Source organism: Pocillopora damicornis, chromosome 2 (assembly GCF_964200805.1).
Source record: "Pocillopora damicornis chromosome 2, jaPocDami1.2, whole genome shotgun sequence".
Classification (NCBI taxonomy): domain Eukaryota; kingdom Metazoa; phylum Cnidaria; class Anthozoa; order Scleractinia; family Pocilloporidae; genus Pocillopora; species Pocillopora damicornis.
The window spans coordinates 18,269,618-18,297,117 of record NC_142671.1 but is presented as its reverse complement, the minus strand read 5'-3'; the positions used below and the strand labels follow the sequence as shown (position 1 = coordinate 18,297,117).

The 27,500-nt window shown below is 40.0% G+C and overlaps 4 protein-coding genes and 2 pseudogenes across 12 annotated transcripts; 3 read left to right on the top strand and 3 right to left on the bottom strand.

The window, feature by feature from the left end:
- Positions 1–3,091: 3,091 nt before the first annotated feature.
- Positions 3,092–12,112, bottom strand: LOC149050161 (uncharacterized). 9 transcript variants are annotated; one of them, XR_016183300.1, is made up of 7 exons: positions 11,513–12,100; positions 10,893–11,194; positions 10,192–10,310; positions 6,804–9,900; positions 4,005–4,061; positions 3,801–3,858; positions 3,201–3,334 (listed from the first exon to the last, which is right to left on the bottom strand). XR_016183300.1 is itself a non-coding variant. In XM_089195121.1 (6 exons), exons 3-6 carry the CDS (start codon positions 10,220–10,222, stop codon positions 3,172–3,174), a joined length of 309 nt encoding a protein of 102 aa, XP_089051247.1. In that variant the 5' UTR covers positions 10,223–10,310; positions 10,893–11,194; positions 11,513–12,112; the 3' UTR covers positions 3,092–3,171. The 9 variants fall into 9 exon arrangements, 4 of the variants coding, with proteins under 4 accessions (XP_089051247.1, XP_089051249.1, XP_089051250.1 ...); XM_089195121.1 differs by lacking the exon at positions 6,804–9,900 and having other exon boundaries at positions 3,092–3,334; positions 11,513–12,112; XR_016183297.1 differs by having other exon boundaries at positions 4,005–9,900; positions 11,513–12,106.
- LOC113668330 (uncharacterized) lies at positions 8,845–9,805 on the top strand. The gene is made up of 3 exons (XM_089195120.1): positions 8,845–8,983; positions 9,346–9,511; positions 9,667–9,805. The coding sequence occupies exons 1-3, from the start codon at positions 8,845–8,847 to the stop codon at positions 9,671–9,673; spliced, it is 312 nt and encodes a 103-aa protein (XP_089051246.1). The 3' UTR covers positions 9,674–9,805.
- Positions 12,113–16,114: 4,002 nt separating the features above from the next.
- Positions 16,115–17,760, top strand: LOC149050160 (uncharacterized; annotated as a pseudogene).
- A 4,189-nt stretch (positions 17,761–21,949) lies between these two features.
- LOC149050159 (zinc finger MYM-type protein 1-like) lies at positions 21,950–23,115 on the bottom strand. Its single transcript, XM_089196095.1, has one exon. It carries the CDS (start codon positions 23,055–23,057, stop codon positions 22,089–22,091), a length of 969 nt encoding a protein of 322 aa, XP_089052221.1. The 5' UTR covers positions 23,058–23,115; the 3' UTR covers positions 21,950–22,088.
- A 98-nt stretch (positions 23,116–23,213) lies between these two features.
- Positions 23,214–23,969, bottom strand: LOC149050158 (zinc finger MYM-type protein 1-like). The gene has a single exon (XM_089192217.1). The coding sequence runs from the start codon at positions 23,967–23,969 to the stop codon at positions 23,214–23,216; it is 756 nt and encodes a 251-aa protein (XP_089048343.1).
- A 1,114-nt stretch (positions 23,970–25,083) lies between these two features.
- Positions 25,084–26,245, top strand: LOC149050157 (uncharacterized; annotated as a pseudogene).
- Positions 26,246–27,500: the final 1,255 nt, after the last annotated feature.

Sequence of the window (27,500 nt, the reverse complement as noted above, 5' to 3'; positions counted from 1 at the left end):
GAGAGAACAACAGCGACAACAAGAAGAACAACAGAAATTACTAGAAAAGCAGGAACAGCAAGAACAACAGAAACAACAAGATCAAGAGAAACAACGAGAACAACAACGCGACGAAGGTAGAAGAGAACGACCAAGAGAACGAAGAGACGAGCGAGGGAGGGACGATCGAGAAGAACGAAGAGATGACCGGAGAGACGGTAGAAGAGAGAGAGATAGAAGCGATCGAGATTATTATCGCGGCCGCGATGACCGCGATAGATCTTCCCGCCGTGACTACTCTGGCTCCGAAACTGATGATGATGGATGGGAGAGAGTTAAACTTAGGAGAAGGCGGTACAGATATTAATTTTTTATTTATATTCAATGAGTAAGCTTAAAATAATTTCTCTAAATGTGCGAGGACTCGGGTCCTCCAGTAAAAGTCGAAAAATTATTCAAGAATTAAATTATTCAAACTGTGACATAATCCTTTTACAAGAAACACATGTCTCATGCAAAAAACAAGCGGAGGAATTCGAAATACTCTGGCGCGGCAAATGTCTGTGGTCCTTCGGGACTGGCAGGTCTGCCGGTGTTGCCATCCTCTTTTCTCTAAACTTTCCAGGCAAAATTATCCGTTTTTTGACCGATTCCGAAGGAAGAATATTGAGCTTACTCATTGACTACTATAATTCTAAACTAAATTTAGTAAACATTTACTCTCCCAATACTATTTCGGATCGTAAAAGTTTTTTCTCTTGTCTGCACAATTACTTTCTCCCCCAAGGGGACCTAGTGATCGGGGGAGACTTTAATTGTGTGGACAATGTCCTAGATAAATTAAATTGTTCCGCCATCCTATTGTCTGATCAAAAGCTTCTCCGATCCCTTTGTGCTGACTTCTCACTTACAGACATTTGGCGCAAAAACAACCCGCGCAAAGTAGCTTTCACCTGGTCTAATAAAGACCATACCCAGGCATCTAGAATTGACCGCTTTCTCGTCGCTAAAGGCTTAACCCTAGTAACGAAATGTAATATTCTTCCATGCGTATACGACCTATCCGATCATGACTTTGTAAAAATTGAACTAACGACTAACCCTTCTAATCACGGTCCTGGAATTTGGAAGTTCAACAGCTCTTTACTCTCAGATGTAGAATTTAAAAACATTATGTCAGAATCGATTAACAACTTTAAGCTTAAAATCCCCGAATTCGCCTCCCTTCGCGAATGGTGGGATGCTCTAAAAATTGAAATCCGCAAAACAAGTATTTCATACTGTATCCGTAAACAGAGAACAGCAAATGCCAAAAGAATCCTAATTACTAAGCAATTAACCCATGCTAAAAACGCTTTACATTCTAATCGCTTAAATAACCCAGGTGTAATTAGCGATTTGGAAAGCCAATTGTCCTCTCTGATCTCGAAAGAAGCCGAAGGAGCTAAAGTCCGCTCCCGAGCACAATGGTTCGAAGAAGGTGAGAAACCAACACGCTATTTCTTCCGTCTGGAGAAAAAACGAGCTGACATGAATAGTTTTGAATCTTTTTTTGACGAGAACGGTGTTCTCAGAAATTCTCAAAATGATCTTGAAAGAATTTTAACCAATTTCTACAAGAATTTATTCACCCAAGATCCTCTTGATATGCGAATTCAAACTGAAATAATTGACGGCCTCGAATTTTCACTGACTGATTATGAGCGCAATCTATGTGAAGGCCCTTTTTCTAATAAAGAATTACTTACTGCATTGGAAGGCCTTCAGACCGGCAAGTCACCCGGTTCTGATGGTCTCCCAACAGAATTTTACTCGTGTTTTTGGAACGATTTGAGCGAATCTCTCCTTTCTGTTTTGAACGAGGCCTTTCTTGCTGGCTCCCTCGCGGATAGCCAGTACGAGGGCCTCCTACGACTCATCCACAAAAAAGATGATCGACGCCTCGCAAAAAATTGGCGCCCAATTTCCTTGTTAAACACTGACTACAAGTTAGCATCTAAAATCATCACTGAACGATTGAAAAAAGTCATGAACTCCATCGTGCATTCAGACCAAACGTGCGGCGTGGTCGGCCGCACTATCTTCTCAAATTTGGCCTTACTTCGTGATGCCCTCGACATGATTGACAAAACTAATGAACCGGGTATTCTCATTTCCTTAGATCAAGAAAAAGCTTTTGACCGAGTTGACCACGAATTCATGATGAGAGTATTGCGTAAATTTGGTTTCGGCCCCTCCTTTTGTGGGTGGGTCGAACTATTTTATTCTAAAGCCTTCTCTAGAATCATTGTTAATGGCTCCCTGTCCCCCCCTGTCCACTTAAGAAGAGGGGTGAGACAGGGATGCCCATTATCTCCTCTCCTTTATGTGCTAGTTTCAGAAGTATTATCAACGCAAATCCGTAATTGTAAAGATATTGAAGGTTTCCTGCTCCCCGGAGCAGGGGGCCTTCAATATAAAATATCCCAGTACGCTGACGATGCTACTTGCATCTTAAAATCCGAAAGATCTCTTTCTTCACTTCTCCGAGTCGTATCAAAATTTGAACAAGGATCTGGCGCTAAACTGAACACGTCCAAATCAGAAGCAATGTGGTTAGGAAAATGGCGAACTAGAATTGAATCTCCCTATGGCCTCAAATGGGTCACTAAAATGAGAGTGCTTGGTGTTTACTTCTCAAACGGCCTCGTCAATGTCGACGACGACAATTGGCGGGCCAAATTAGACAAACTAAGTTCGGTTCTAAATCTTTGGAAACAAAGAGACCTGTCTTTTATCGGTAGGACCTTAATTGTAAATACTTTAGGCGCAAGCCGTTTATGGCACGTTGCTAAAGTCATCCCCCCACCCCGTTGGGTGCACGATAGCTTTAAGTCGATCATTTGGCCTTTTATCTGGAGAGGAAAAATGGAAAATGTTAGTCGCGATCGCTGTTGTGCGCCCCCATCATCCGGGGGCCTCAACGTCGTTAATTTTAAAGCTAAGTGCGCTAGCCTGCGCCTTTCTGTTTTTTCCAGTTTAAGAGATGACTTTGGCACATCCAAATGGCATTACCTAGCTCGATATTTTTTAGGACATAAGCTAACTATTCTAGATCCCCGTTTTTCTTTTCCCACCAATTCTGCTCCCTCTTCCTTCCTTCCTTCCTTCCAATTACTACCGCCTTTGTCTAGATAATTTCCGTACCTTGCATCAGAAAACTGGTGCCTTACCTGATTTACTTACCGGTAAGAATTTATATCTTTTGTTGCTTGACCCCGTCTGCGTTGCACCCCGGTGCTCCGGTTTTTGGACGTCTGCTATGGACCGCCCCATCAATCGTTGGGCCTGGGTGTGGCGCAAGTCTCGCCTAAAGCTAATTGAAAACAAGAAGAACGATCTAATTTGGCTATTGATCCATAGAATGATCCGCGTAAGATATCTCCTTAAGTCTTGGGGATACATCAATAATGACAAATGCGCGATCTGCGGAAAAACGGAAACTATTGAACACTGCTTCTTGGGATGTCCCAGAGTTGTGAAAGTCTGGGACCACTTCTCCCCCCTTTTCCGTGCTCTACTCGACTCCCCCTTCTCTATCTCCCCTACATCTATCTACTACCCTTTTTCCCTAGACCAATCTACCACCGCTATATCCTTATCTAACTTTCTCAAGGCAACCATCATATATTGGTGTTGGCTTGCCAGAAATAAAGCTACCTTCGAAGGTTCTCTTTTGAGCTCCAACGCGATTATAGACTTAATTAAGAAAGATGTCCAACTCAGAATTCTTAGTAACGACACTGATACCTTAAGGAATTTTTGGTCTTTTAAAAACGTACTTTGTTCGGTCGACGCTGGTAAGCCCATCTTCTTCCCCTCTCTTGCTCCCCCCTGAACCTTTGCATATAATAAAACTTGTTAAATCTCGCCCATGAGGGGTGCTTACTCCGGGCTACAGGCCCGCGCGCTGTTTGCGCCCCACATGGTCTGAAATATCTCTTTGTAAATAGTAAATAGAAAACTTTTAAATAGAACTTTGTTACCTCTTACAGGTGGGCGCTTACTCCGGGCTGTTATAGCCCGTGCGCTGTTCGTGCCGCCTGTAAGAGAAAATATCATTAGTTAATTGAGACCTGTAATTACCTAAATAACTCATAATTTAATTCGAATACTTTAATCAATTAGAATTGTAAATAGATATCATTGACGAAATAAAACTGCCTGGTCTCCAGGCTTTTATATTAAAAAAAAAAAAAAAAAGTACTGTCTGCAGTTAGATATAGCTCTTTGGCATATAAAGCTTTGCTTTCATGTCCAAATTGAGCACTCTACTAGGATGAGTCATTGCTGCTAGCATTATGCATGCTCACTAGTTTTTCTAGTTTGAGCACTCTGGCATGGCTTAAGTGATCCCACATGTGTGAGATCACTTGGGGTGGCTATACTGCCTGACCTCCATCCTAGCATCAGCACTGCACTGATGAGGCCCAGAAGGCCGAAACAGTACTGTCTGCAGTTAGTTATATATATATATATATATATATATATATATATAATGGTAATTGTACTGAATGGAGTGCAATTTGGGTTGATATCATACGTGTGGTTTCAAAATCGAACGAGCGCACAGCGAGAGTTCGATTTGAAATCACAAGTATGATTTCAGATCAAAATTGCACGACACAAGGTTCAATTACCACTTTATTATATCCATTTTGAAATCACCCAAGTACAGGACTTGGTCAGTTCAAATATTTTATTGATGCGGTGCTGAGCTAGTTTGAAATTAAATTCATCCATTTTTTTAGGGGGAAAAAACACGAGTTTTGGAAACAAAGGTTGCAAAATTTGCCACATGTTACTCTTTGTCTTTCATTTTCCTGCAACTACTTTGGTTACTCTAAACAAGCCTTGAAATCCGATTGGTTGTTTTGGTTTCAGTGTAGCCTCCTCATTGGCTGGAAAAATGATGCGATTTAAAGCAAAAAATGGTGCGATTCGTGAATAAATTGCACCAATTAGAGCCAATCAGATTACAGGAACCACCAGTGATTTCAAAATGGGTGTAATAAATATATATATATATATATATATATATATATATATATATATATTTCTATTTTACAGAGAAACCTTCTTTGGGCCTAAGCCGGGAATTTAAGCTTTATTTTTCTAAGATATTTCTAGATTACTTCAACATTGCGCTGTAGTTAATCAAACCTAACAAATTCTGCCAAATTAAATTAATAAGTCATCATCATGGGCTCAGTATCTTTAAAGAGAACCGCATTCAATTCGAACAGTTTTAGTAATCTGATTTTGCATCGAGCATAATCCCTAGGGGATACGGTAGTAAACAAATATTTTAAGACTGACTATCGCAATATGTAGCCTTCGAATAAGAAGAAATTCCAGTACTTCAAACAGAGAAAATTTGTCACATTTTTGAAAGGATGACATTAGCAGATAAGACGGCGCTAAATCCTGATATGTGCAACCAACTGAAATAAAATATTTTTGGAGAGACTTAACATAATTTAAAAAAATCAAAAGCGTCGTCGAAAGCACAAAGTGGCGGTTGGAGACTGATTAAGTGGTAAATCAAGACGACCCGGCGGGAAAAGTTGAAAAACATACCTAAATCGAACGTTTCATTTCAACTGTCTTGTTAACTTTATGCCCAAAATTTCGCCTCTATCACTTTTGGATGACAACCATGTTGAGTAAACGCGAAGATCAGTATCAATTCACTGATTTCTTATAGACTTATTAGAACATACGACGAGTAACAACGAATAAACCGCGAACATTTTGAATTGGGTACAAAAATCTTCGATACCTGCGATGATCGCCATGTTGAAACTGATAACTATCCCAGCTCAGGGCACCAGGTTTCTTGCCAGAGCTATTATGTTTCGCACTTTAGCCAATTTGTATAGCCATGGCTATAAATATTTCTTTGCCGATAGTTGGAAAGTCAAACCCGAACTTTCTGCTTCCAAGCCGGCACCGGACGGAAGTCTTACTTCCGATTTTCCAGTTTGAAATATGAGTTTTAGGTACTTCTTCGATTGATGTTATATGTTTACCTCAATAACGAACCTAGAGAACTGTCTTCCAAGAGCTTGCATTACAATCACCTGTACTCCTTGAAGAGTAGTTTTCAAATCCCTGAACTCCCCTTTGTTACGGGAAAATTTACTGACTTTTCCCGTGTGTGTTATTCGAAACATATTTATTCGTAAACTTTCACATTTAACCATTTCAAGTTCTTTCATTTTAATAAATCAAAAAAATGCATAAAAACCACAGTAGCTTTTGAATAGATTTTTGTTGTTACTCGCTTTCATCATATGCACCTGCTTCACACTTTTCCTCCTCACTTTTGTCATTTATTACGTGGTTTTTTTTAGGTAAATATAAGTGTTAATGGTCTTTCTGGAAACATTGGTTTTCATGGTAGATAGCAGCTGAGTTAATACGCGTAAATTTAATTTCTTTTCATGCGATGGTTTCCAAACCAATCTTGCATAGATAAGCAGAAACTTTTAATTGATTTTCCGTTTTTTATCTCCTGAGCTGCGCTACTGCAATTAAGATGGGTATTGTTTTCTATATCAGAGCTGTAAAACTCGCACCTAGGCTTCCTACTTTAATGGCCTAGAGTTTATTGCATCTGTCTTTTTGATTTTGTGGTTCTTTCCGTCGTAGAAACAGATGGAATATTTAAGTAGTTTTTGTTTAACTTCAAAGAGACTTTTTCCGCTCCTTTGTGTCCTTATTCAAATATTGCGATTTGTGTAACAATAGCACTTCATACTAGTTACTTCTTAAGCATGTACCTTGTACAGCTTTGATGATTACAAACTAGAGTATGCTAGAGGTCATGTCGCTTGTTGGCCTGACCTAGAATAAAAGTACTGTGGAACCAAAGATTGTCTTATCCTTGATGTCCGTATAAGCTCGCTCGAAGTAGATCGCCGTGTACCAGGAAATCGTGACGAGTTTCCGTTCTCGCTGCCAAGTCGTCTCTACAGAGTTATTTCCCCCAGTTGTTATTGCGCCGTCCGCGAAGATTCAGTTTTTCAGTTTTGGGGGTAAAACATTATCGTCACACCTTTATCTGGCAGCTATTGTCGTTGCTTAGCCCAATCCTTGTCTTTTCTGCGCATTCGACAAGATGAGAACCTGAGTAACCATAACGTACCTGAACTTGATTAACAATAGTGCACCAATATTTGTTTCGAAGGAATCTATAGGCTTACATGGGGATAAGGTTTTCCTACGCCTGTAAGGAGACTGAAGTAGTCGCTTAGTCACCATCGAAAAAAAAACAGCCAGCCAACGGAAGATGTCAAGCCACTGAAGGGAAGGAAAGATCAACCGGAAAGACAGACAGACAGACACGCGAAATAAAGACAGAGGGACTGATGGAGAGGCGAAGGGATAGACTGGCTTAAGGACGGCAGAATGGACGGATGGATTGAGGGATGAAGCCGTGGATGGGTGGATTAACATACAGATGATTGAATAAATGGGTGGACAAAAAAGATACATGGAATTTTGTGCACGTAACCGTACCGCTAAGATATAGTATTACGATTGAGTACTTAGCTGGTGTAGCTTGGTCGCATAATTCTTCAACTGAAAATCTAAAACCCTTGAACTCCAAGATCTATTTGGAGACTTTGGTAATGGAACGACTAAATATCCCCTAATTGATATTTTTGTTTATTCCCATCACTTCTAGGGTTGATATTGTCTTAATATTTAGCCTGCATTGCTGGTGGTCTGCGGTTTTGGAGGCGGATAGAAAAACCGCAGACCGCCAGCAATATCCACGAGCTAAAGAGAACACGACTTTAATGTGCTTTAAAATGTTCTGGGAGCTTAAAGAAAGATACCATCGCCATCCAGGGGGGGAGGGGAGGGTGATGGTGCAGCTACCATTTACGCGCCATAAGTTGAATTATTATGTGCTTTGCGAGCGTATTACTTTCCCCGCCCCTTCTTTCTCATGTGAGTTTAACCCTTTAACTCCCAAGATCTCATAAGTAATTCTCTTTACTGTCTGCCAAATGATTCTCATTATGTTAGTTTGGAGACTTTGGTATTGGATCAATTAGTAATCCCATATTTTAAATTCTTCCTTATTCTCACTACCTGTCTGCATGATATTGTATAGATATAGTAGGGAGATGTTCTCCCCTGGTCACTCACGGGAGTTAAAGGATTAAAAGCGTTGTTTTCTCTCAGTTTTAAGGCTTTATAACCAACATGTCCCTTTCGATTGATTTTCGTGACATTAGCTTCATGAACCTTTGAACAAAAGTTATTTGGATGTCAGATTTAAATGTTTTGGAAACAGTGGAACAAAATAGTTGATAAGATGGTCGCATTCTATACTTGTGGACATTGGATGCAGTTAACTTGTTTATTAATCGATTTGTTGTAGAAAAGCGAGTCTGTCCAAAGTTAATGCATAAAGGGGGTAAGTTTGTAAAGAAACTGTGGTTCTGCGTCGGTGGGAGAGTATGACAGGGTGGTTTAGTGCCGAATTTGTGGAGAGCGATTGAAGAAGGCAAAAGACAAGTATGAGAACAGTTTTCTTTGCGCTAATAGGACGGAGATTATTTTCACAGCCTTTGGTGTCAAAGTTCGTAAAGATGACCTTCACATGTGCCCTCCCAAGATCTGCCACAAGTGTTACAAGCTTGCTTTAAGAGGAGGCACACGCCTTGCAATCAATGCGTGGCCTCCACACAAACGCACTGAAACTGTAAGATCTGCAGTTTCTTTAAAGATTAACAGAAACCTGGTAGGAAGAAGAAGACTAAACCTAAACCCAGAGAGGACTCAGCTGGACCCAAGGAACAAGTGGAAATGGTGGAAGGAATGTCTGGCACTTTAAGCTTCCAACCTGACCCAGCCTCACTCTCATTCTCTGAGGAGGTAAAGAATCTACAAAGCTTTAGAGGATCAGAACCTCTTTACCCAGAAGAGTTTGTTGAAAACATTAAGCGTGAGTATATGTGCCCAATTTGCAAAGAGGTACTTGATCAACCAGTCCAGACTAAATGCCGAACTCCACACATATTTTGTGTTAGTTGTTTGTCATTTTCTTTTCAAATGTGTGGATCCCTTTGCCCGGTATGCTGAACTGTCATTGTAACTCCTAATGAGTTCATTGAGCCAGCCCTTTTGTTCTTCGCACCATACTTACAGAGTTAGCTTTTCGATGTCCTACCTGTAAACACACAGTAAAACTTCACCAACTACCTCGGCATCAAGAATGTTGCATTCAAAGCCCTACAACAGCACCCACACACATCTTCACCCCTTCACAAAGATCAGTTCCAGTGACACCATTCCCCCTTACCTTAGTGAAACCCATACCTGCAGCAGAGGAAGAGGGACCAGCACAGGTAAATGTACCATCACTACAAGTAGAACCTACAACCACCACTGATACAAATACAACCTGCAGAGAACAACTGACAGTTGATCAACTACTAACCAGCCCAAAGGAAGCTTATGTATCCCTAGAGGGGTAAGTTGGATTGTTCATCATTAGACAGTTCCTTTCACAGTTTCAGAATGGGGCAACTAGTTCTCCTTAAAACAGGTGGCCAGGTAAAATATTTTTTTAAGTTGAAAATAAAGACATTCATTTTCAAAACAAAAGATAAGATAATCCATTTTCAGCCCTTAGAATTAGTGAAAAGGACCAAGGCAAGGAAAACAACTGACGAGCTAACAATGAAAACTGCTAGACATAGATCAAAGGTAGTAGCAGAGACCAGGACAGCTATGAGTGGTGGTGCAGCTGATAACCAGTTGAAAGATGAACTGTATACAATGGGTAGACTGGAGAGGGAGGCACTACTGAAGGAGGCCTTCGGAAAGGAATTTAAAATCACCATTCCAAGAGGTGACATCCTAGTAATGAAAGCAAACCTTAGCAAAACATGGTACAAGGTTAGAAAGCTTAGGAGGTAAGAAAAACATGAACTAAAAATCATTAAAAACCCCAAAGATTTTCCAAAGACATTAGATATCAGTAACAGTAACTGTTTTGAGTTTGTATCCAAATTTGCTAACTGCCTGAATACCCTCGATCTATTTAGAAAATTATGATAACTATTATGTCTCTACAGATGGTTTGATCAGTGGGGACTATCCTCAGAGCGTAAAATAAGCCAACAAAAGCAAGTTCAGTCCATCACTGACCCTGCCAACTTGGTTTGTGAAATGATCCCATTTGAATTCAAAAAACCAGGTTGCCATCCAGAGGTCAGGGAAGCAGAGTTTGGTTATGTTACAGACCTGAACCAATTCATAATCTTCATCTGGTTGAAAATGAAAAGTATGATAACAAAGAAATACTTAAAAAAAGTAAATGCAATCACTAAATAAATGATTGAAATTAAACAAAGTTAAATGTTGACTTTTGCTGTGAATTATAGTCTTATTAGCATTGGTTATCATTTTATGAATGAAAGGCTGACATGGAACAATGCAATCCCAGAAAATGAAGTGCACAAAAAACTTGGAGGAGATGCTGGTGGTGGGTCATTTAAAATGGCCCTCCAGATTGCTCACCTGAGGCATCCAAACTCTAAAAAACCAACACAGAAAATGTTGCAAATTGTTGCGTTTTTTTTTTTTTTTTGGGGTGGGGAGACATCATTAAACTATGCAGCGCTGTGGTGACAAAAACAGTGGAGCTGTGTCCTTCCTTCCTTTCTCAAGCAAGAGAAATTAGCGTGAAACTCGAACAAGTTTTCAAGTTATTTGCTGCTTGCCACTTTGTCTATGACAGTGCAGACTATCTCAATGATAGCAACATTGATAAGATAGGTAAGCGAAAGAAAAAACCAGACTTTCGTAGAAAACATGAATACGGTAATAAGATCATGTCTTAAGTTCACCTTTTCTTGTTTTCTCGCAGAAGAAGACATCACAAATTTTCTTCAATTCCTTAAGGAAAAATTCCCAGACATGACGATCACACCAAAGCTGCATATGCTAAAAAATGTTTGCCCTTTTCTTCGACAATGGCACATGGGCCTCGGATTCTATGGTGAACAAGGGATTGAAGGAATACACTCTGAATTCAATACCCAGTCCCAGCATTTTGACCATGTGAAGAAAAAGGACACGAGATTGAGTCAAATCCTTGTTGACCACCACATTGCCACGAGTCCGGAACTAGCAGGGAAAGCTCCCAAACCTAAAGAAAGAAATTGAAAACGAGAAGGGAACGAGTAAAACTCTTTCCTTTTCACTAGCAATGTATCGGTTCGTTGACTAAGAACGAGTACCATGTGTGTAAATTTAGTGTTATTAATTTGCTCAAGTTCTAATTTAGACGAATAAAAGTATAACCGCACTCTTTGAAATCAAAACTAAACCTTTCCAGTCGTTTGCAGGCTGTTTCGCTTGAAATTCAGTACCTCCGAGATTCAAAATGGAGTCGCATAACGCCCGATCTTGACATATTAAAAGCGCCTCAAATGGAGTCTCAAACAATTCGGATTAGAACACTTACCTCTATCAGTTGTTCAGTAAGGTTTCAAGTCTTCTCTTGTGACTCTTGCTTGGCTAGAAAAAATTCGAGCCTTTTCCAAATTGAAATCAAAGTTTTCAGTTGATTTCATAGGGTGTGCTTCTTAGACTCCACTATAGCAACGTGTTTTCGTCGAACACAGGCAAAATTTGACCGATTTTACTCAAATTTTCGACGCAAGTGCGTCTTCCATGAGCATGCATCCGCCACTAGTCTACCGTAAGCGTAAGTACTAAAACATGGAACGACCACCTAAAACCACTAGCCTTTAAATACCTGTCTGCGGTGAGATACACGAATGGCTCCAGTCTGGTCGTCCGCCTAAACTGACTAAATGAGTTTTATCAGCGGAGCTTGTCAGCGGATGACTTTTTCATCGCCGGAATATCGCTGAACGACCTCGCTGAACAAGCTAGACTCTGCCTTCTCTTCATTATGTAAGTAGCCATTTCTTGTTTGAGTCATCGGCGTTTTCACATTGATATTTCATTGTTCCGCTTCGAGACACGCGGTTAACCATACTCACGTGCAAGGAGTTAAGATATAAGTTATTAACTTTTACTATTTTTATCATCCAACCACAGGTCGGGGCCATTCCTGTATTTATTCGCTTGTCCTAAAACCACCTAAAACCACCTAAAACCACCCAAAGCCATCTAAAACCACTTAAACCCACCTACAACCATCTACAACCACCTCAAAAATTTCAACAGTCACCTACAACCACCTCAAAAATATGTACAGCCACTCGCAAACTATAAATATCTAAAACCATCTAAAACAAGGCATAAATGTCTAAAATAAGGCGAGAAGACAACATGTCACGTACACGAAATACGAGAATCGAACGAAACCTCCACCTCCCCCTGAAATCTTACTCTCCCTGGTCCCATGCGTATAATGTGTATAATCAACCATCTCACGAAATGAAATGCGATAGTACGCTAATTATTTTATATTCCCTCGGTAGCAAAAGACTTAAAAAACTTTACAAAATGGACTATCAAGTTACAAAAAATAATAAAGTGAAATAACAAACTCGTAGTCAAGACTGACTTGACCTGGCTTTTTCAACCCTGGGTACCAGCAGACGTTTTGGCTCACGTCTAGAAAAAGTATGAGTAAGAATGATCAATGTGCGTGCCTTCGGGATCTTCCTCTGGCACGAACGCCATTGTGCTGGCATTCATACAGCATGCAGTTGTACGAGTGGTGCCACTTACGCAATAATGACTCACGTTTTGCTCCAATTACCTTTCCAGTGCTGAGATTATAAATAGAGAAAACACTATCTTGGACCATTACGTAATCAAATGAAACGTGAGCCAAAACGTCTGCTTGTAAAATTCTTTAGGTCTTTTACTACTGAGGTAGTCAAAAAAAATATGATTGGCATGCTCTCGCATTTCATTTCTTGAGATGGTTGGTTATACACATGGGACCAGGGAGAGTAAATAAAGAGTAAGATTTCAGGGGGAGGTGGAGGTTTCGTTCGATTCTCGTATTTCATGTACGTGACGTGTTATCTTTCGCCTTATTTTAGACATTTACGCCTTGTATTAGATGGTTTTAGATAGTTTGCGAGTGGCTGTAGATGTTTTTGAGGTGGTTGTAGATGGTGTAGGTGGTTGTAGGTGGTTTTAGGGGGTTTTAGGTGGTTTTAGGTCGTTCTATGTTTTAGTACTTATCACTCGTCTACGCAAACCTGACACCTAACGTCTTCCGTGACTTCATCCTAATTTATGCAAAATAATGCCACTTAATATTATTTTTTGGCGAAGTGGACGTGTCAGCGTGAAGGTTGTCGAGAAAAACAACAACACTGAAGCGAATTTATTTTCCATTTTTCGGGTAAGTTTACATTTTTAATTCAGCGTCCGATTTCAAATAAATGTTTTGCTTTAAGGATATAGAAAAAGATTATGAGTGATTTTTGGTATAGATTAAGATGAGGACGATGTTCGATTGGCATCGCGTCTACGAAACCCACGCGGTTTCTGCCTGCATTTGTAAACAGTGCCACGGTCAACGAAAAAAGTTGGATCATTTGCCGTAGTCTCAAGGCTCTTATTTCTTTAAGAGATAGTTATGCTGCAAGCGTGAGGAAAGAGCGGCTCTTTTCTCAGTCGACAGAATCGCTACAAGAAACAACTACTTTTAATTTAAGTGACTAAACGTCTGGCAGCCGGACACGGTCTTGATAAATTCGCAGCACCGTTCGCAAAAAGACCGAAGGTTGAAGGCGGATAATCCTCTTGGCCCAAGTATATTAGGACAGTGCACCTGGTCTTCAGCGAGAGTTTTAACGGGCGGCAAGAGAGGTTAACTAATAAAAAGTCATCACACATTTTCTTGCAAAAGAGTGACGTCACGGAAAACGATTAGCGTCAGGTTTGGGTAGACGTTACCTCGCCTCCGTTTTACCTTGGAGGGGGGAGGGGAGGGAAGGGTACAGTTACACGCTTAGGCTGGATCAGTTGTCACCAAAACGCTTTTCCACATAAGCAATCCTATTAAGAAAAAGCGCTGCATGTTAATGTCTACGCAGTGTATACGTGATATTTGAACTGTTGGGTTTGCAGAAACAAAAAGGCTCTGAGATACTAACGTACGCGCATGTAATATCTTATACTTTTCTAACTGACATTGATTGACGACGCTTGGAATGGAAATAACCTTATCAGGTGCACTAAGAATTAAGCTTTTTTTCTTCGTGTGAAGGGTTGTTTGGAATGTGATGTTGTTAGCAGGAATGTTGAATAGAATATTTCGATATTTCACCGCTCTGATTCTCAATCAAAGTCAATGTGGTAAAACAGGAGTCAGTTAAACAAGCGCAATGAACGTCAGAGTTTCAAGAATTGGAATAAGTTTACTCGTTCTAAGATTTGATAGAACTCTCATTTAAATTGCGTTTGGCTACGAATTAATTGTATCTTACTCTATCAACATATTTTGAATGTGATCTTTAAATCAGGTTGATATTTATGTTATGATCTACGAACTACTGGAGGACTATTAAAAGCCAAAATTTTCTTCCACGGGATAATTTGTCTTAAGCCAAATCCCACAATGATATTCAAGTAGACAACAAAGAGCGTCTATTACGGGGAATCATTTCAGTTCATTGTAATCTAAAGCTCAAGATAAAATGACCCCTCAGTCGGAAAGGAAGCAAAACGCAGTTATTCCATTATTCCTGTATACTTCGATAAGAAAATCTGCATGTAAAGGTCTCCAAAATGTTTTACTTTGTTTAGTTCACGCGGGACATAGGATAATGCCTTTCACACTCCGGCATATTGCCAACGGCTGCCAATCCTTAACAACCCGTTAACGTTGATAGTTTCAAAGAGGCCTGTCATCTGGACAAAGCGCTTTTATACTGTATGAGACAAGAAAAATTTCCAGAAAAAGGCTTCTCAAGCGCAGTTCCACGCACATGCATTCCAAATTTTGTTTTTAATCGTCTCCTTAAGTTTTGCTAAATCATTTCTAAAACTCAAAAAACACTTGTGAGAAAGAAGTTTACGAGTCATCTGGACAAAGCACTTTTATCCTTTATCAAGCAGGAAGATACAATTAATTCCTGTCGTCTAGACAAAAAGCTTTTATCCTTTATCAGGCACACACATTTTAGCGTAATGTGAGAGAGAAGTTTACGAGAACTGATCAGTCATCAAGTTCGTGTTTCTCTGATAAAGTAAATCCGTGGAAATTGTTTCCGAGAGTTCTTTTGTCATGGATATGCAAGTATTGTTTTATTATGTTTACATCATCAAATAATTACCATTTTGTGGTTAGTAGTATAATAGATAGCGTGTTTGAGAACATTTTTTACATAATGGTCTCGAACCGCCATCGAGTATTGTTCTACTCTTTTTGTTACTTTTATCTAAATACATGCAGGTCTCCATGCCGATTGTAAGGTAAGTTTGATTCCTGACTTCGCTAAGAAATATTTTTTACTAATTAACTGCTCGGAGGATACCTTCGAATTTCGATCAGTTCGTCCAGTCTACGCAAAATTGACGTGTTGTTTGAACTATTGGGTCTGCAGAAGCAAAAAGGCCTTGATATACTAACATACACGCATATAATATCTTACACTTGTCTAAACTGGCATTGATTTAAGATGCTAGGAATGAAAATAACCTCATCAGGTGTATTAAGAACTAAGCTTTTTTCCTTCGTGTGAAGGCGTTGTTTAGACTGTGATTCTGTTAGCAGGAATGTTTGAAAAGAATATTTCCATATTTCCCCGATCTGATTCTCAATCAAAGTTAATGTGGTAAAACAGGAGTCAGTTAAACAAGCGTCATTAACGTTACAGTTTAAAGAATTGGAATAAGTTTACTCATTCTAAGATTTTGATAGAAATCTCATTTAAATTGCGTTTTGCTACGAATTAATTAGTTCGTGTTTCTCTAACAACCTGTTGATGGTCACGGTATAAAAGAGGCCTGTCATCCGGACAAAGTGCTTTTATCCTTTATCAGGCAGGAAGATACAATTAGTTTCTCTCATCTAGACAGAACACTTTTCTTCTTTATTAGGCAGGAAAAATTTCCAGACAAACGTTTCTCAAGCAACAGTTGCACGCACACGTATTTTAGCGTCGTTTGCGTTTGCGCGATGAAATCTGTATTGCAGTTAAAAGCAGACACACTCTACAGGAGTATATCATTTACGAGCAAAACAAGCCGCGAACTACATGCAACATAATCATGAGCTTCAGACCTTACCGTGTTGGTCAATGGATTCCTTCTGACCTCAAATTTCCTGACAAATGGTTAGCCAACTTCATCGCAGAGGTCCAAATTAAATACAAAGATAAGTTAGCGTTATTGATGGCTCTTCATCCACCGGCTGAAGATGAAGAAACAGCTGATGGTGAAACTACGCCGATAGTTGCTCACGGTACAGAAGAAGACCTCGGTCTCCATCCACCTGTTCAAGAATTATTGAAAGCTATCATCTCCGATCCCGAGATCAATATGTTCTTCCATCAGATGTTCTGGCAACAGTACAAGAATCCAGACAGTTCGAAAAGAACAAGGATCCCTTGTTGGCAACTGATGATTATTTTAATCGACTACATCATGACAACAGCTCCAGAGTACAACAAAACCAGTTTTGTTGGTCTCCCTATCAATGTAATCCTGAACTGGCCGATGGCTACGACTGCTGGATTTTCTGCTTTCCTCAACGACAAAGTCAACATGCAGGTTGTTCAAAAGTATTCTCAACTACTGGGGAAAGTTTCTTTCCAGTTCTGCTTCTTGTCACGTGTTGACTGATGATCCTCGTCATGGTTGGTTTGGTGAAGACGCAATGCAAGCAATGCCAAACTTCGTCCAAGAGTTCAAATGCAAGCCTAATGAAAAACATTATGGTTTTACATCATGGGATGACTTCTTCACCAGAGAGTTTCGTGATGGCATTCGTCCAGTAGCATCTCCGGAAGACGATTCCATTGTTGCGAATGCCTGTGAGTCAGCGCCATACCAGATCTCTACAGCCGTGAAAAACAGGGACTTCTTCTGGGCAAAGCACCAACGGTACTCATTGGACTTCATCCTGAACATGAGTGACCTTGCCAAGCAATTTCATGGTGGAACCGTCTATCAAGCGTACCTAAGTGCCACCAGTTATCACCGATGGCACAGTCCTGTGTCGGGCACCATTTACAAGATAGAACTCGTGGATGGTTCTTATTATTCTGCAACCCACGACATTCAGGATAGCCCCGCATCGGCCAACATATGCATGTCACAAGGATACCTAGCCCAAGTAGCCGCCAGAGGCATTATCTACATTCAAGCTGATAATCCCGACATTGGCTTGATGTGCTTCGTATCGCTCGGTATGTCAGAGGTGTCCTCCAACGAAATCACGATTGAAGAAAAGGATAAAGTGAAGAAAGGTGACCAGCTCGGCATGTTTCACTATGGTGGGTCCACCCATCTACTGATATTTCGCCCTGGAGTTAATATTGAGTTCGATACGAGAGGTCAAACGCCAGGTCTACATACCGAAAATATTCCTGTTAAATCGAAAATTGCGACCGTACATCCATCAACGTAAGCAAATATAAATATGGATTTTGATGAACAGCTTGATTTTGACAGAGTTCGGCGTGAACATGATGATTTTCTTTCTTTCCTCTTAGATGTCTTTTGATAATAGGGAAATTTAGTTTTTTTCATTTTCACCTCGTCAATCGTATGAACTACTAAATTTAGAAGTGTTCGGCAACTACTAAAATTAGGAATGTTCTGGCTTAGTGTTTGAGAATTGTTTAGCCCTGTTAAATTATTTTGCAATCCTTATGCGAGTCTTATGTTAGCCTTGGTTTGTTATGTGCTGCAAGACCACACATTTATTTTTACCTTTTGAGTAGTTGGTCCTCGACCGTTGTAAAAGGCTTGTTGTACGATAATTGTCATCGCTGGCCGTGTTTGCGTTTGTCCTTGCTTAGAGCCCTCGACGGGAGATTTTGTTCAAGGTTTTAGCCATCGAAGTTTGCAAGTTTTTCAAGCATATCTATTTGTGCCAGGAGCATGTCTAATAATTGATGGTGTATTTTCAAACCGGAGCATTTAATCACTTATTCTAGCATTTGCCATGGGATTTTTAATAATAATTACTAACCAAAAGTTTCTTAACTCCCATTTGGATTGAAATATATTCCCATGGTTTAACGAAAGTGCAATAATAGAAAACGTAATTCTCAATGTGCACGTTACTACTTAGTTGATTTCTGATATGTAGATATAAAGCACTGTTGCAGGGCTTAGATGTTTTCCTTTCAACTTTTCTTGTTAAAAATATCACATTCCACACAACACAACACCTCACCTAGAGAAAAACTTCTAGCCTCGACCGAAACTGTTTGGTCCATTTTTAATAACACAATTGTCAATTGTGTGCTAATTCAACCGTTTGAATACTGAGCCAAAAGTAATTAGAATTTTAAAGGCATTCATTCTCGATGCATAAATCTTCGATGTGTACATTACTACTTAGTTGATTCCTGGTATCCAGAAATTAAGCGCTGCTGAAGGGCTTAGATGTTTTCCTTTCAACTTTTCTTGTTAAAAATATCACATTCCACACAACACAACACCTCACCTAGAGAAAAACTTCTAGCCTTGACCGAACTGTTTGGCAAGACTGCAAGACTGTTAAGGGCTTATATGTTATTCTTTCAACCTTGTTAAAAATATCACATTCCACACAACACAACACCTCACCTAGAGAAAAACTTCTAGCCTCGACCGGAACTGTTCGGTCCATTTTTAATAACACAATTGTCAATTGTGTTCTAATCCAACAGTTTGAATTCTAGGCCAAAAGTAATTAGGATTTTTAAGGCATTCATTCTCGATGCATTAATCTTCGATGTGCACATTGCTACTTAGTTGATTTCTGATATGTAGAAATAAAACACTGCAAGACTGTTAAGGGCTTGGATGTTTTTCTTTCAACTTCTCTTGTTAAAAATATCTCATTCAACACAACACAACACCTCACCTAGAGAAAAACTTCTAGCCTCGACCGAAACTGTTTGGTCCATTTTTAATAACACAATTGTCAATTGTGTTCTAATCCAACAGTTTGAATTCTAGGCCAAAAGTAATTAGGATTTTTAAGGCATTCATTCTCGATGCATTAATCTTCGATGTCCCCTACTTAGTTGATTTCTGATATGTAGAAATAAAACACTGAAAGACTGTTTAGGGCTTGGATGTTTTTCTTTCAACTTCTCTTGTTAAAAATATCACATTCCACACAACACAACACCTCACCTAGCGAACAAAAGTACTGCAAGAGTGTATTCAAAGGAGCTTCCATTACAATCAGATGTACTCCTAAAAGAGGTACCAGTTTTCAAATTCCTGAACTCCTTCTTATCCGGCGGGTATTTCGTTGCTTAGCCCATTCCTTGTCTTTCCTGCGCATTCGACGAGATGACAAAACTAAGCTGAACGAACCCGAACGTGATGTACAATGGTGCACCGATATTTGCTCCGACATTTCGAAGGAAACTATAGGCTTTCATGAGGATGAGGTTTTTCTACGCCTGTACGGCGAATGAAGTAGTCGCTTAGTCACCACCAAAAACAAATCGGTCAGCCTGCCGACGGAAGATCTCAAGCTACTGAAGGGAAGAAAAGACCAATCAGAAAGACAGACAGGCAGACAGACACGCGAAATAAAGACAGATAGACTGATGGAGAGACGATGGGATAGACTTGCTTAAGGACGGCAGAACGGACGGATGGATTGAGGAATAAAGCCGTGATTAACGTACAGATGATTGAATAAATGGGTGGACAAAAAAGATACATGGACTTTTGTGCAGGTAAACGTACCGCTAAGATATAGTATTACGATTGAGGACTTGGCTGGCTGTAGCTTGGTCGCAAAATTCTTCAACTGAAAATCTAAAACCCTTGAACTCCAAGATCTCATTAGTTATTCTCCTTTCTTTCTGCTATACAATTTTTATGATGTCTATTTGGAGAATTTGGTAATGAAGCAACTTAATATCCCCTAATTGATATTTTTGTTTATTCCCATTACTTCTGGGTTGGATATTGTCTTAATATTTAGCCAGCGTTGCTGGTGGTGTGCGGTTTTGGGGGCGGAGAGAAAAACCGTAGATCACCAGCAACGCAAGCTACTTGATATTGTGAGGAAAAATTTCTCTGTTGGTCACTCGATTGATTTTCGTGATATTAGCCTTATGGACCTTTGAACAAAAGTTATTTGGATGTTAGATTTAAATGTTATGGAAACAGTGAAACAAAGTAGTTGATAAGATGGTCGCATTCTGTACTTGTGGACATTGGATGCAGTTAGCTTGTTTATTAATCGATTTGTTGTAGAAAGGCGAGTCTATCCTAAACTAATGCATAAAGGGGGTAAGTTTCTAAAGCAACTGTGGTGCTGCGTCGGTGGGAGAGTATGATAGGGTGGTTTAGTATTATCAATTGAGTTGATAACGTAAATTAGCCGCCTTGAAGAGTTCAAAAGCGTTTAAACTCTTTACAGTGGACAATTTACGCGATCAAGTCAGCTGATAATACTTAATTACTAAGTTAATGTAGGCTAATTGTTGGAAGCTAATTGTGACCGTTTCGAAATTTGCTAACTTGTGGAAAAAATAATTTGTCTTTATCAACGATGGTTTGACTTTACGACATTAACACTTAATCTGCGTAATAGTTGAGAAGGAGTACTGGTAATAAATAAGTTATAGAGGTATATGGTGCCCCCAAATATAGGGGTTTTAAGCCGTTCTGGTACAAAGACAGGTCGGTATACACTTTTACCATTTTGGTTTAAAATTAGGTAACTATGTTTTCAAGAAAAACCACGCAAGGGTATAAACGTAGCTGATTTTTCAACATGAATCAAAGTGAATCACAAGTATGAAAAAGATATTTTTCTTTTGTTTTCTTTGGGTGATTTTCGTAACTTCTTAACTTCGGCATTGATACAAGCCTTTTCAAATTCTTCTACAACATAGCGTAAAGGATTCTCAAACCGAGCAAAATTTGTCTGGTGGGGATATTAGAGGCCAGGTACAAAACTAATTATTGAAATAGCACTTTTTTTATCTGAAATAGGGTCTGGGTGGATAATCCCTGCCAAACATCCCGAGACGGATCCCCCTCCCTATCCAGGGGATAGCATAGCATAGCTATTTCAAAACGCCCCCAATGGAAATTTAGTTCGCGCATGTCAGATTGACATTTTCAATTTGAAACCGCTGAAAATGTACGCTTAACGGCTCAACAAAAAAGAGCCCACTGATAACTACGTCGCAAAAAGTATAGGCGCAAAGCCCGAGGAAATAGCTAACTTACGCGCAGACATTGTGTTTTGCTTCCCTGGTTAATGTTCTCCAAGGAAAGATTGCATGTGCGGGATAGTTAACTATGCGACAGCTTACTGCCTTTCTGAGGTCTTCTTATTTTCAGCCAAGATTTTGATTGATTCGAATTTTTCTTTCAAAAAGGGAACGACTCTGGCTTTACGTCTCTCCTTTGCCATTAGTTTCTGTACCATGACGTTTTAATCCGAATTGTTTTGAGCGGTGTAGTCGGCGATTACACCACACCACCAAAATAGTAAATATGGCGTCCATCTCCTCTTTGACCTCGAACTAATGCCCCTGAACAACGCGAATTTATCCTCTTAATAAAATCATGCTTGCCCATGGGCTGAACAAAGAATACACGATGTGTGACAAACTGCTAAAATGTCCACGGCCTTTTGAACGTTTCTTTCGGTCAACATTTCAATCATGATCAGCATCGGCGTACAGGAAAAATTTTGTTGGGGGGGAGGGGCTGAACATAGTTTGCCCGAATGAAACTTGATGGTTACAGATGCACAAGATGATTCTTTCATGATGTCAAGTTTTCTTCGCCATACCTTGAGAGCACGGGCGTTAAAAATAGTGCAAGTAATTTCGGTAAATCGAGATCAACATTTCTACAATACCAAACCAAGAAGTGAGAGATAAAGCGTAACCATTTGAGCTCTAAAAGAAGTATGAAGAACGATTACTTCGACGCCCAATTATGTCAATAATCCTTTGCATATCATTCTGCATTGTCTTGTTCGCATACTTTCTTTCAATGTTAACAACGGCGATACTGGTAAGTCTGTCTTGTCCCATTGTGGATCTTAAAAATGTCTTGATGCGGCGAAGGGCGCTGAAAGACCTTTCAGCAGAACACGAGGTTGTAGGAATTGTGGCCAGGATGGAGGCAACTTTATATAGAACGGGTAAAATGTCATGGAGACCATTTTGATGCATGGTCTTTACCATCACAGCTGCGTTTTTTCTCTGGCATGGGTCCCCGCAGTCGTAGTTTTCAAAGATTGACTTCTCACTTGATAGCATTTCACCATCCACGCCATAGAAATTTGATACAGTTTGGATGTTGTTGATGCTTGGAGAATGGCTGAATACGATTTCGCCCAATGCGCACAAAACCTCTTGGTCATTGCCCTCAAACCTTGATTGAAGTTCACTGACGACTTTGTCAATACTTGTGTAATAAACTGTGATACGAAAGTAGTCTTTTGCCGTCTGTTGTGAGTTGTCGTTCGCTGCAGCAGGTGTCTCGACAGTGAGGCCCTGAAGTCGGCGTGATGGTCTGGTTCGAGGCATCTTGGCTTCTCTGAAGGTAAATTTCGTACCCTCGATTCTTATTCTGATTTTTTGCGCCATAACATCAGCATGTGACCACATCTGGGTGAAGCTCTCTTCATTGCGACAATTGTTCAGTGTCTTAACGACAGCATCAGCAGTGTTCCTGGTGGTGATGACATCCATGTGTTCTCCCTGTAGATATCTACTCAAATTATCAGTGTTGTATAAGATGAGCTTCAAAACCATTAAGCCATAAACAAACTCAGAGTCACAAATTGAGTGGAGAAGCGAATTACTTTCGTTGTAGGTCTTGGGATCGCGATCCTTTGATAAAGTGACCAGGGCTTCCATTATCCTCGGCACTTGCTCTAGCACGGCCCTCACCGCCGCCCAGCGACAGGACCATCTACTGGTACTCAAAGATTTTAATTTAAGCGCAACATCCTCTTCATAAATTTTAATGTCCTTGAATAACGCATGGCGCTTGGTACTCCCGTCTAAGAAATTTTAAAGACTCTGGATAGTACCGAGGGCATTACGGAGAGTTTCAATTTCAGTCATGGTGTCCTGAATAGCCAAATTTAAAATATGACCATAACAATTTACATATATTCCGAGAGGTGAACATTCCTTCATACGCGTAGCAATGCCCTTGCGAATCCCACTCATGTTCGCAGCGCCATCAAAGCATACGGCAATAATGTTTTCCAACCTTAAATCCATCTTATTTATGGCTGTTTTTGCGAGCTCGTACAGAACTTCCCCCTCCGTAGAAGCAGCGGCAAAGAAACCAAAGAAATTTTCTTTTGTTTCACCATTGATAACGTACCTGAGGCACAAGGATACCTCTTCGGTTCTACTGATGTCTGAAGTTTCATCCATGATGATTCCAAAGTAATCACTCTTCCCTACTTCTGCCGTGATTCTCTCAAGCACAAGGTCTGACACTATTGCAAGTAGCTCATTTTGGATGGTGGGTGATGTCCACTGAGCATGCAACTGGAGCTGCGCCTGGAGTTTTGACCGCAGCCATGGCAAGTCTTTGCATCGTAAATGGAGTAATTCGAGAAAGTTTCCTCTGTTTATATCTGACACTTCCCAGATATCGTTTCGATTTTCTTCATGGCCTCTAACAGTAATATTTTGCATAGCAGTGAAAATCAAGCACTCGATTATCGTTTCTAAACATTTCCTCTTAAATTTGACCTGCTCTTTATGTGCATTGCTTAGTTGCTGCAGAACACTGCTATTCTCTCTTTCCATTGCTTTGAACTGCAGTTACTTAGTCATGCAACTTACATGATTCTCACTTTGGCTGTGTTTTGTTAACTTTGATGGCTTCTTCCAATTCTTGAAAACAAAAGATGCATCCTTTCCAAACTCTATGCGAGCAAAACATACACAAAAGTCTTTTTCGACATCATAACTAAGCCATGGATACTTTTTACACCAGTCAGGCTGGAATCGTCTAGTGAAAGACTCACTGCTGAACTTGGTGCCCGGATATTCGGGTAAAACAGTTTGTTTCAGTACCATTGTCGTCAACGTAGGTGATGTAGAGGACTCTGGCTCTAGTTCAGCAATCCCTCCGAGATCTGATTGAATGCCTTTATCTATCGGGTTACTGGGCTCGCTAGGTTCCTGGACGTCTCTAATTGACGCATCAGGCTTAAGTGAATCTTGGTCGATTGATTCAGGATCTGGCTGGATATTTGCAACAGATTCGTATGTTGATGAAATAGTACGTTGTTCACTCTCTGGACTACATCCAACAAGCGGTGCCTCCTGTGTCTGACCTGGAGATTCGACTGCTGCACTGCTTTTAGAGATACCACTTAATTTCAGCTGTGACGATTCTACCACTGGCAGACATTTCACTTTTCGGCCGCTGGGAACAAATTGGGAATGAGCTTCTACATAGTAGGAGTCGATTTCTTTCTCGCATTCTTCGCATTTCACACGGTATCGATATGATCTTTTACGAGACTTCGACAAAGACATACTTCAACCCACCAGATTACACGCACATGCACTTGAGAGCTGACATAAATTAGCATGGCCGTCAACTCATACGCAGTTCCAGTCCCAGCGCGGTCTTGATTATCACTCCCAGTCCCTTGGCAGAACTCAATGTTCTAACTCAGAGTAATGACAGCCATTCCGTGAAGTAGTTCAGAGATCAGTTAGAAGATTAGGCGAGTTGCGGGATGAAAACAGATAAATCAAGATATTAAATAATAAAATATTTTTTACTGAGTCTTTGCCCGAACGGTACATCAGTTTTGCCCGAATAATACTAATTTTTTTCCGACAGGGGGGGCTGCAGCCCCCCCAGCCCCCCCGCCCGCTGATGATGATCAGGGATAATAAACCTTACAATTATATGTTACCATTTGTGCTTTGAATAGGGGACGAGAATGTCATGGCGTACAGACGTGGTTCTTTCTAGTGCGCCCTTTCGCCTCCTAAAAGCCGACAAAAATGCAAGAAAATAGATCATATGATGTCAAATAAGAAGGGCAATCGACGAAGAAATAGAAGTGAAGTAAGGAGTGCGTCTTCCAGCGAAGAACGCTCTCCCGCAGCGAAGAGACCTGCTTCAACAGAAAGCAACGCCATGAGCTCTAACACCCCAGCAATCATGGCGGCGGTGGAAGAAAAACCCAGCATAAGCCAAATCTGGCAAGTTCTAATTAAGATACAAGCTGACGTTACGAAGATTTTAAGTGACAATCAGGAACTAAGAAAAGACGTTGAAAGTTTGAAGACCTCGATGCAATTTTATGCTACAGAAGTAGATGCACTCAAGACGCAAAATGGGAAACTAGTTCAATCAAACTGTGCTTTACAAAGTGAACTAAATGAGCTAGGAAGGAGAGCGCAGGCCCTCGAATATGAGCACGATGCTCTAGAGCAATACACGCGTAAATTTAACGTCGAAATTCACGGCGTTCCGGAATACGAAGGTGAAAACCCGCAGGACATTGTTATGAAAATAGGCCTAAAGATGTCGGTAGATGTAACAACCCAAGATATCGACATTGTACATCGATTGTTCCGAAAGTCGCAAGCCATACAACCCATAATAGTTCGTTTCACTTCATATAAGAAGAGACGAGAATTCTACAGGCAGATTCCATTTGAAAGAAACGAATATTACAGAGATCATTGGAATTGCACAAGGTTATGCGAATGGAAGGATCTTTGTCAACGAGAACCTTACACAGTATAGACAAGAAGTCCTGGCCAAGGCAAGGAAAATGAAGAAAGCGAACAAGATCTTCCGGGTTTGGACTGTAGATGGAAAAAATGTTTGTCCGGAAAACCGAGGATTCCAGACCAGTTAGAATCAGCGAAATCTGGGAATTGGATGAGCCGGCTACCTGATGTTTATACTTTGACTGACTGCTTCATATCCTTTAATATCTCACCAGCCTTTGGTGCAAGAAAATACGAACAGACCTAGATATATTGAATCTAACGGTTAATAGCTTATCAATATTTCCTGAAGATTAACAGGTATTCAAGAGGGTTTGTACCAAATTCATCATTTAATCATTATCAGTTATTTATTAAATTATATGACCGGTTTCAGGAGGCAAATACACCATTATTATGCTTGTTCGATCGCTCGTCAAACCTATTTTGTTTACTTACTTTCATATTGTGTGTTTAGCAACTTTAGTTATTATTATTATTATTATTATATTATTATTAGTACTTGTATCATTGTCTTTTTCTCCTTTCGTTTTTCTCCTTTACTTTTTCCCTTCAGGTTTATCTGTATTATATATTTAGGTCGAGCAACAGCGAATCGCTTGTCGCTTTTAAATTGTTTATATCCTACATTTGTAATTTGCATTTATTAATATTGTCTGTTAGTGGCTTTTGTTCTGCTGATTGATAGCTTCTGTGGTCCCAGACTTACTTCGCGGAAGTATGATGTATTTTAAGCTGATTTCGCTTAATGTGAAGGGCATTAGCAATTTTAAAAAAAAAGAACAATTTTTACTTGGTCCCGAAAGCGCAATGCAGACATAACCTTCCTACAAGAAACTCATTCTACTCTTGAAACAATTGTTCGATGGAAGAATGAATGGGGCGGAGAGCTTATCGCCTGTCACGGTGGCTCTAATTCACGTGGAGTGACAATTTTGATAAAAAATGGTCTTGATTGTAAAGTACAGCATACAATCCTAGACCCCATGGGACGATATATAATTTTAAAAGCTGATATAAAAGATTCAAGGTATGTTTTAATAAATGTTTATGCTCCAAACAAAGACAAAGATCAAATAGAATTTGTAAAAAATCTACTTGTCATATTGCAAAAGGAAAATCTCGACACTGAGGAAAAGGTAATTATGGGAGGCGATTTTAACTGCCCTCTCAATCCAGCTTATGACGAAAAAGGAGGCAATCTAAATCAACGGAAATCGGTTGTGGAATGCATTGATTGTTTACAAAATGAGCTTGATTTAGTAGAAATATGGAGAATTAAAAACCCAAACACAAAAAGTTATACGTAGAGCCAAAACTCGCCCAAAATCTTTTGCCGTTTAGACTATTGGTTAATTTCAAATAATTTAAATAACCTCGTAAAATCAACTGGTATAATTCCCGCCATCAGAACAGATCATGATGCGATTACTCTGGATATTGAAGAACTAGAAACCGAACTAAAAGGTTCCGGATACTGGAAGATGAACTGTTCTCTGCTAGTTGACGAAGAGTACGTAACTAGTGTCACAGAAATGATCCCGATTTGGACTGCAGAAGGACGAAAGGTATTGT

Coding starts and splice junctions, on each gene's coding strand:
- LOC113668330 (XM_089195120.1), top strand. CDS start 8,845: ATGGTGGAAGGAATGTCTGGCACTTTAAGCTTCCAACCTGACCCAGCC. Junction 8,984..9,345: donor GTTTGTTGAAAACATTAAGC/GTGAGTATATGT, acceptor CCCTTACCTTAG/TGAAACCCATACCTGCAGCA.
- LOC149050161 (XM_089195121.1), bottom strand. CDS start 10,222: ATGGGATCATTTCACAAACCAAGTTGGCAGG. Junction 4,062..10,191: donor TCACAAACCAAGTTGGCAGG/GTCAGTGATGGA, acceptor TTTCTCTTACAG/GCGGCACGAACAGCGCACGG. Junction 3,859..4,004: donor TAAGCGCCCACCTGTAAGAG/GTAACAAAGTTC, acceptor TTATATGCAAAG/GTTCAGGGGGGAGCAAGAGA.
- LOC149050159 (XM_089196095.1), bottom strand. CDS start 23,057: ATGGAAGCCCTGGTCACTTTATCAAAGGATCGCGATCCCAAGACCTAC.
- LOC149050158 (XM_089192217.1), bottom strand. CDS start 23,969: ATGGAAAGAGAGAATAGCAGTGTTCTGCAGCAACTAAGCAATGCACAT.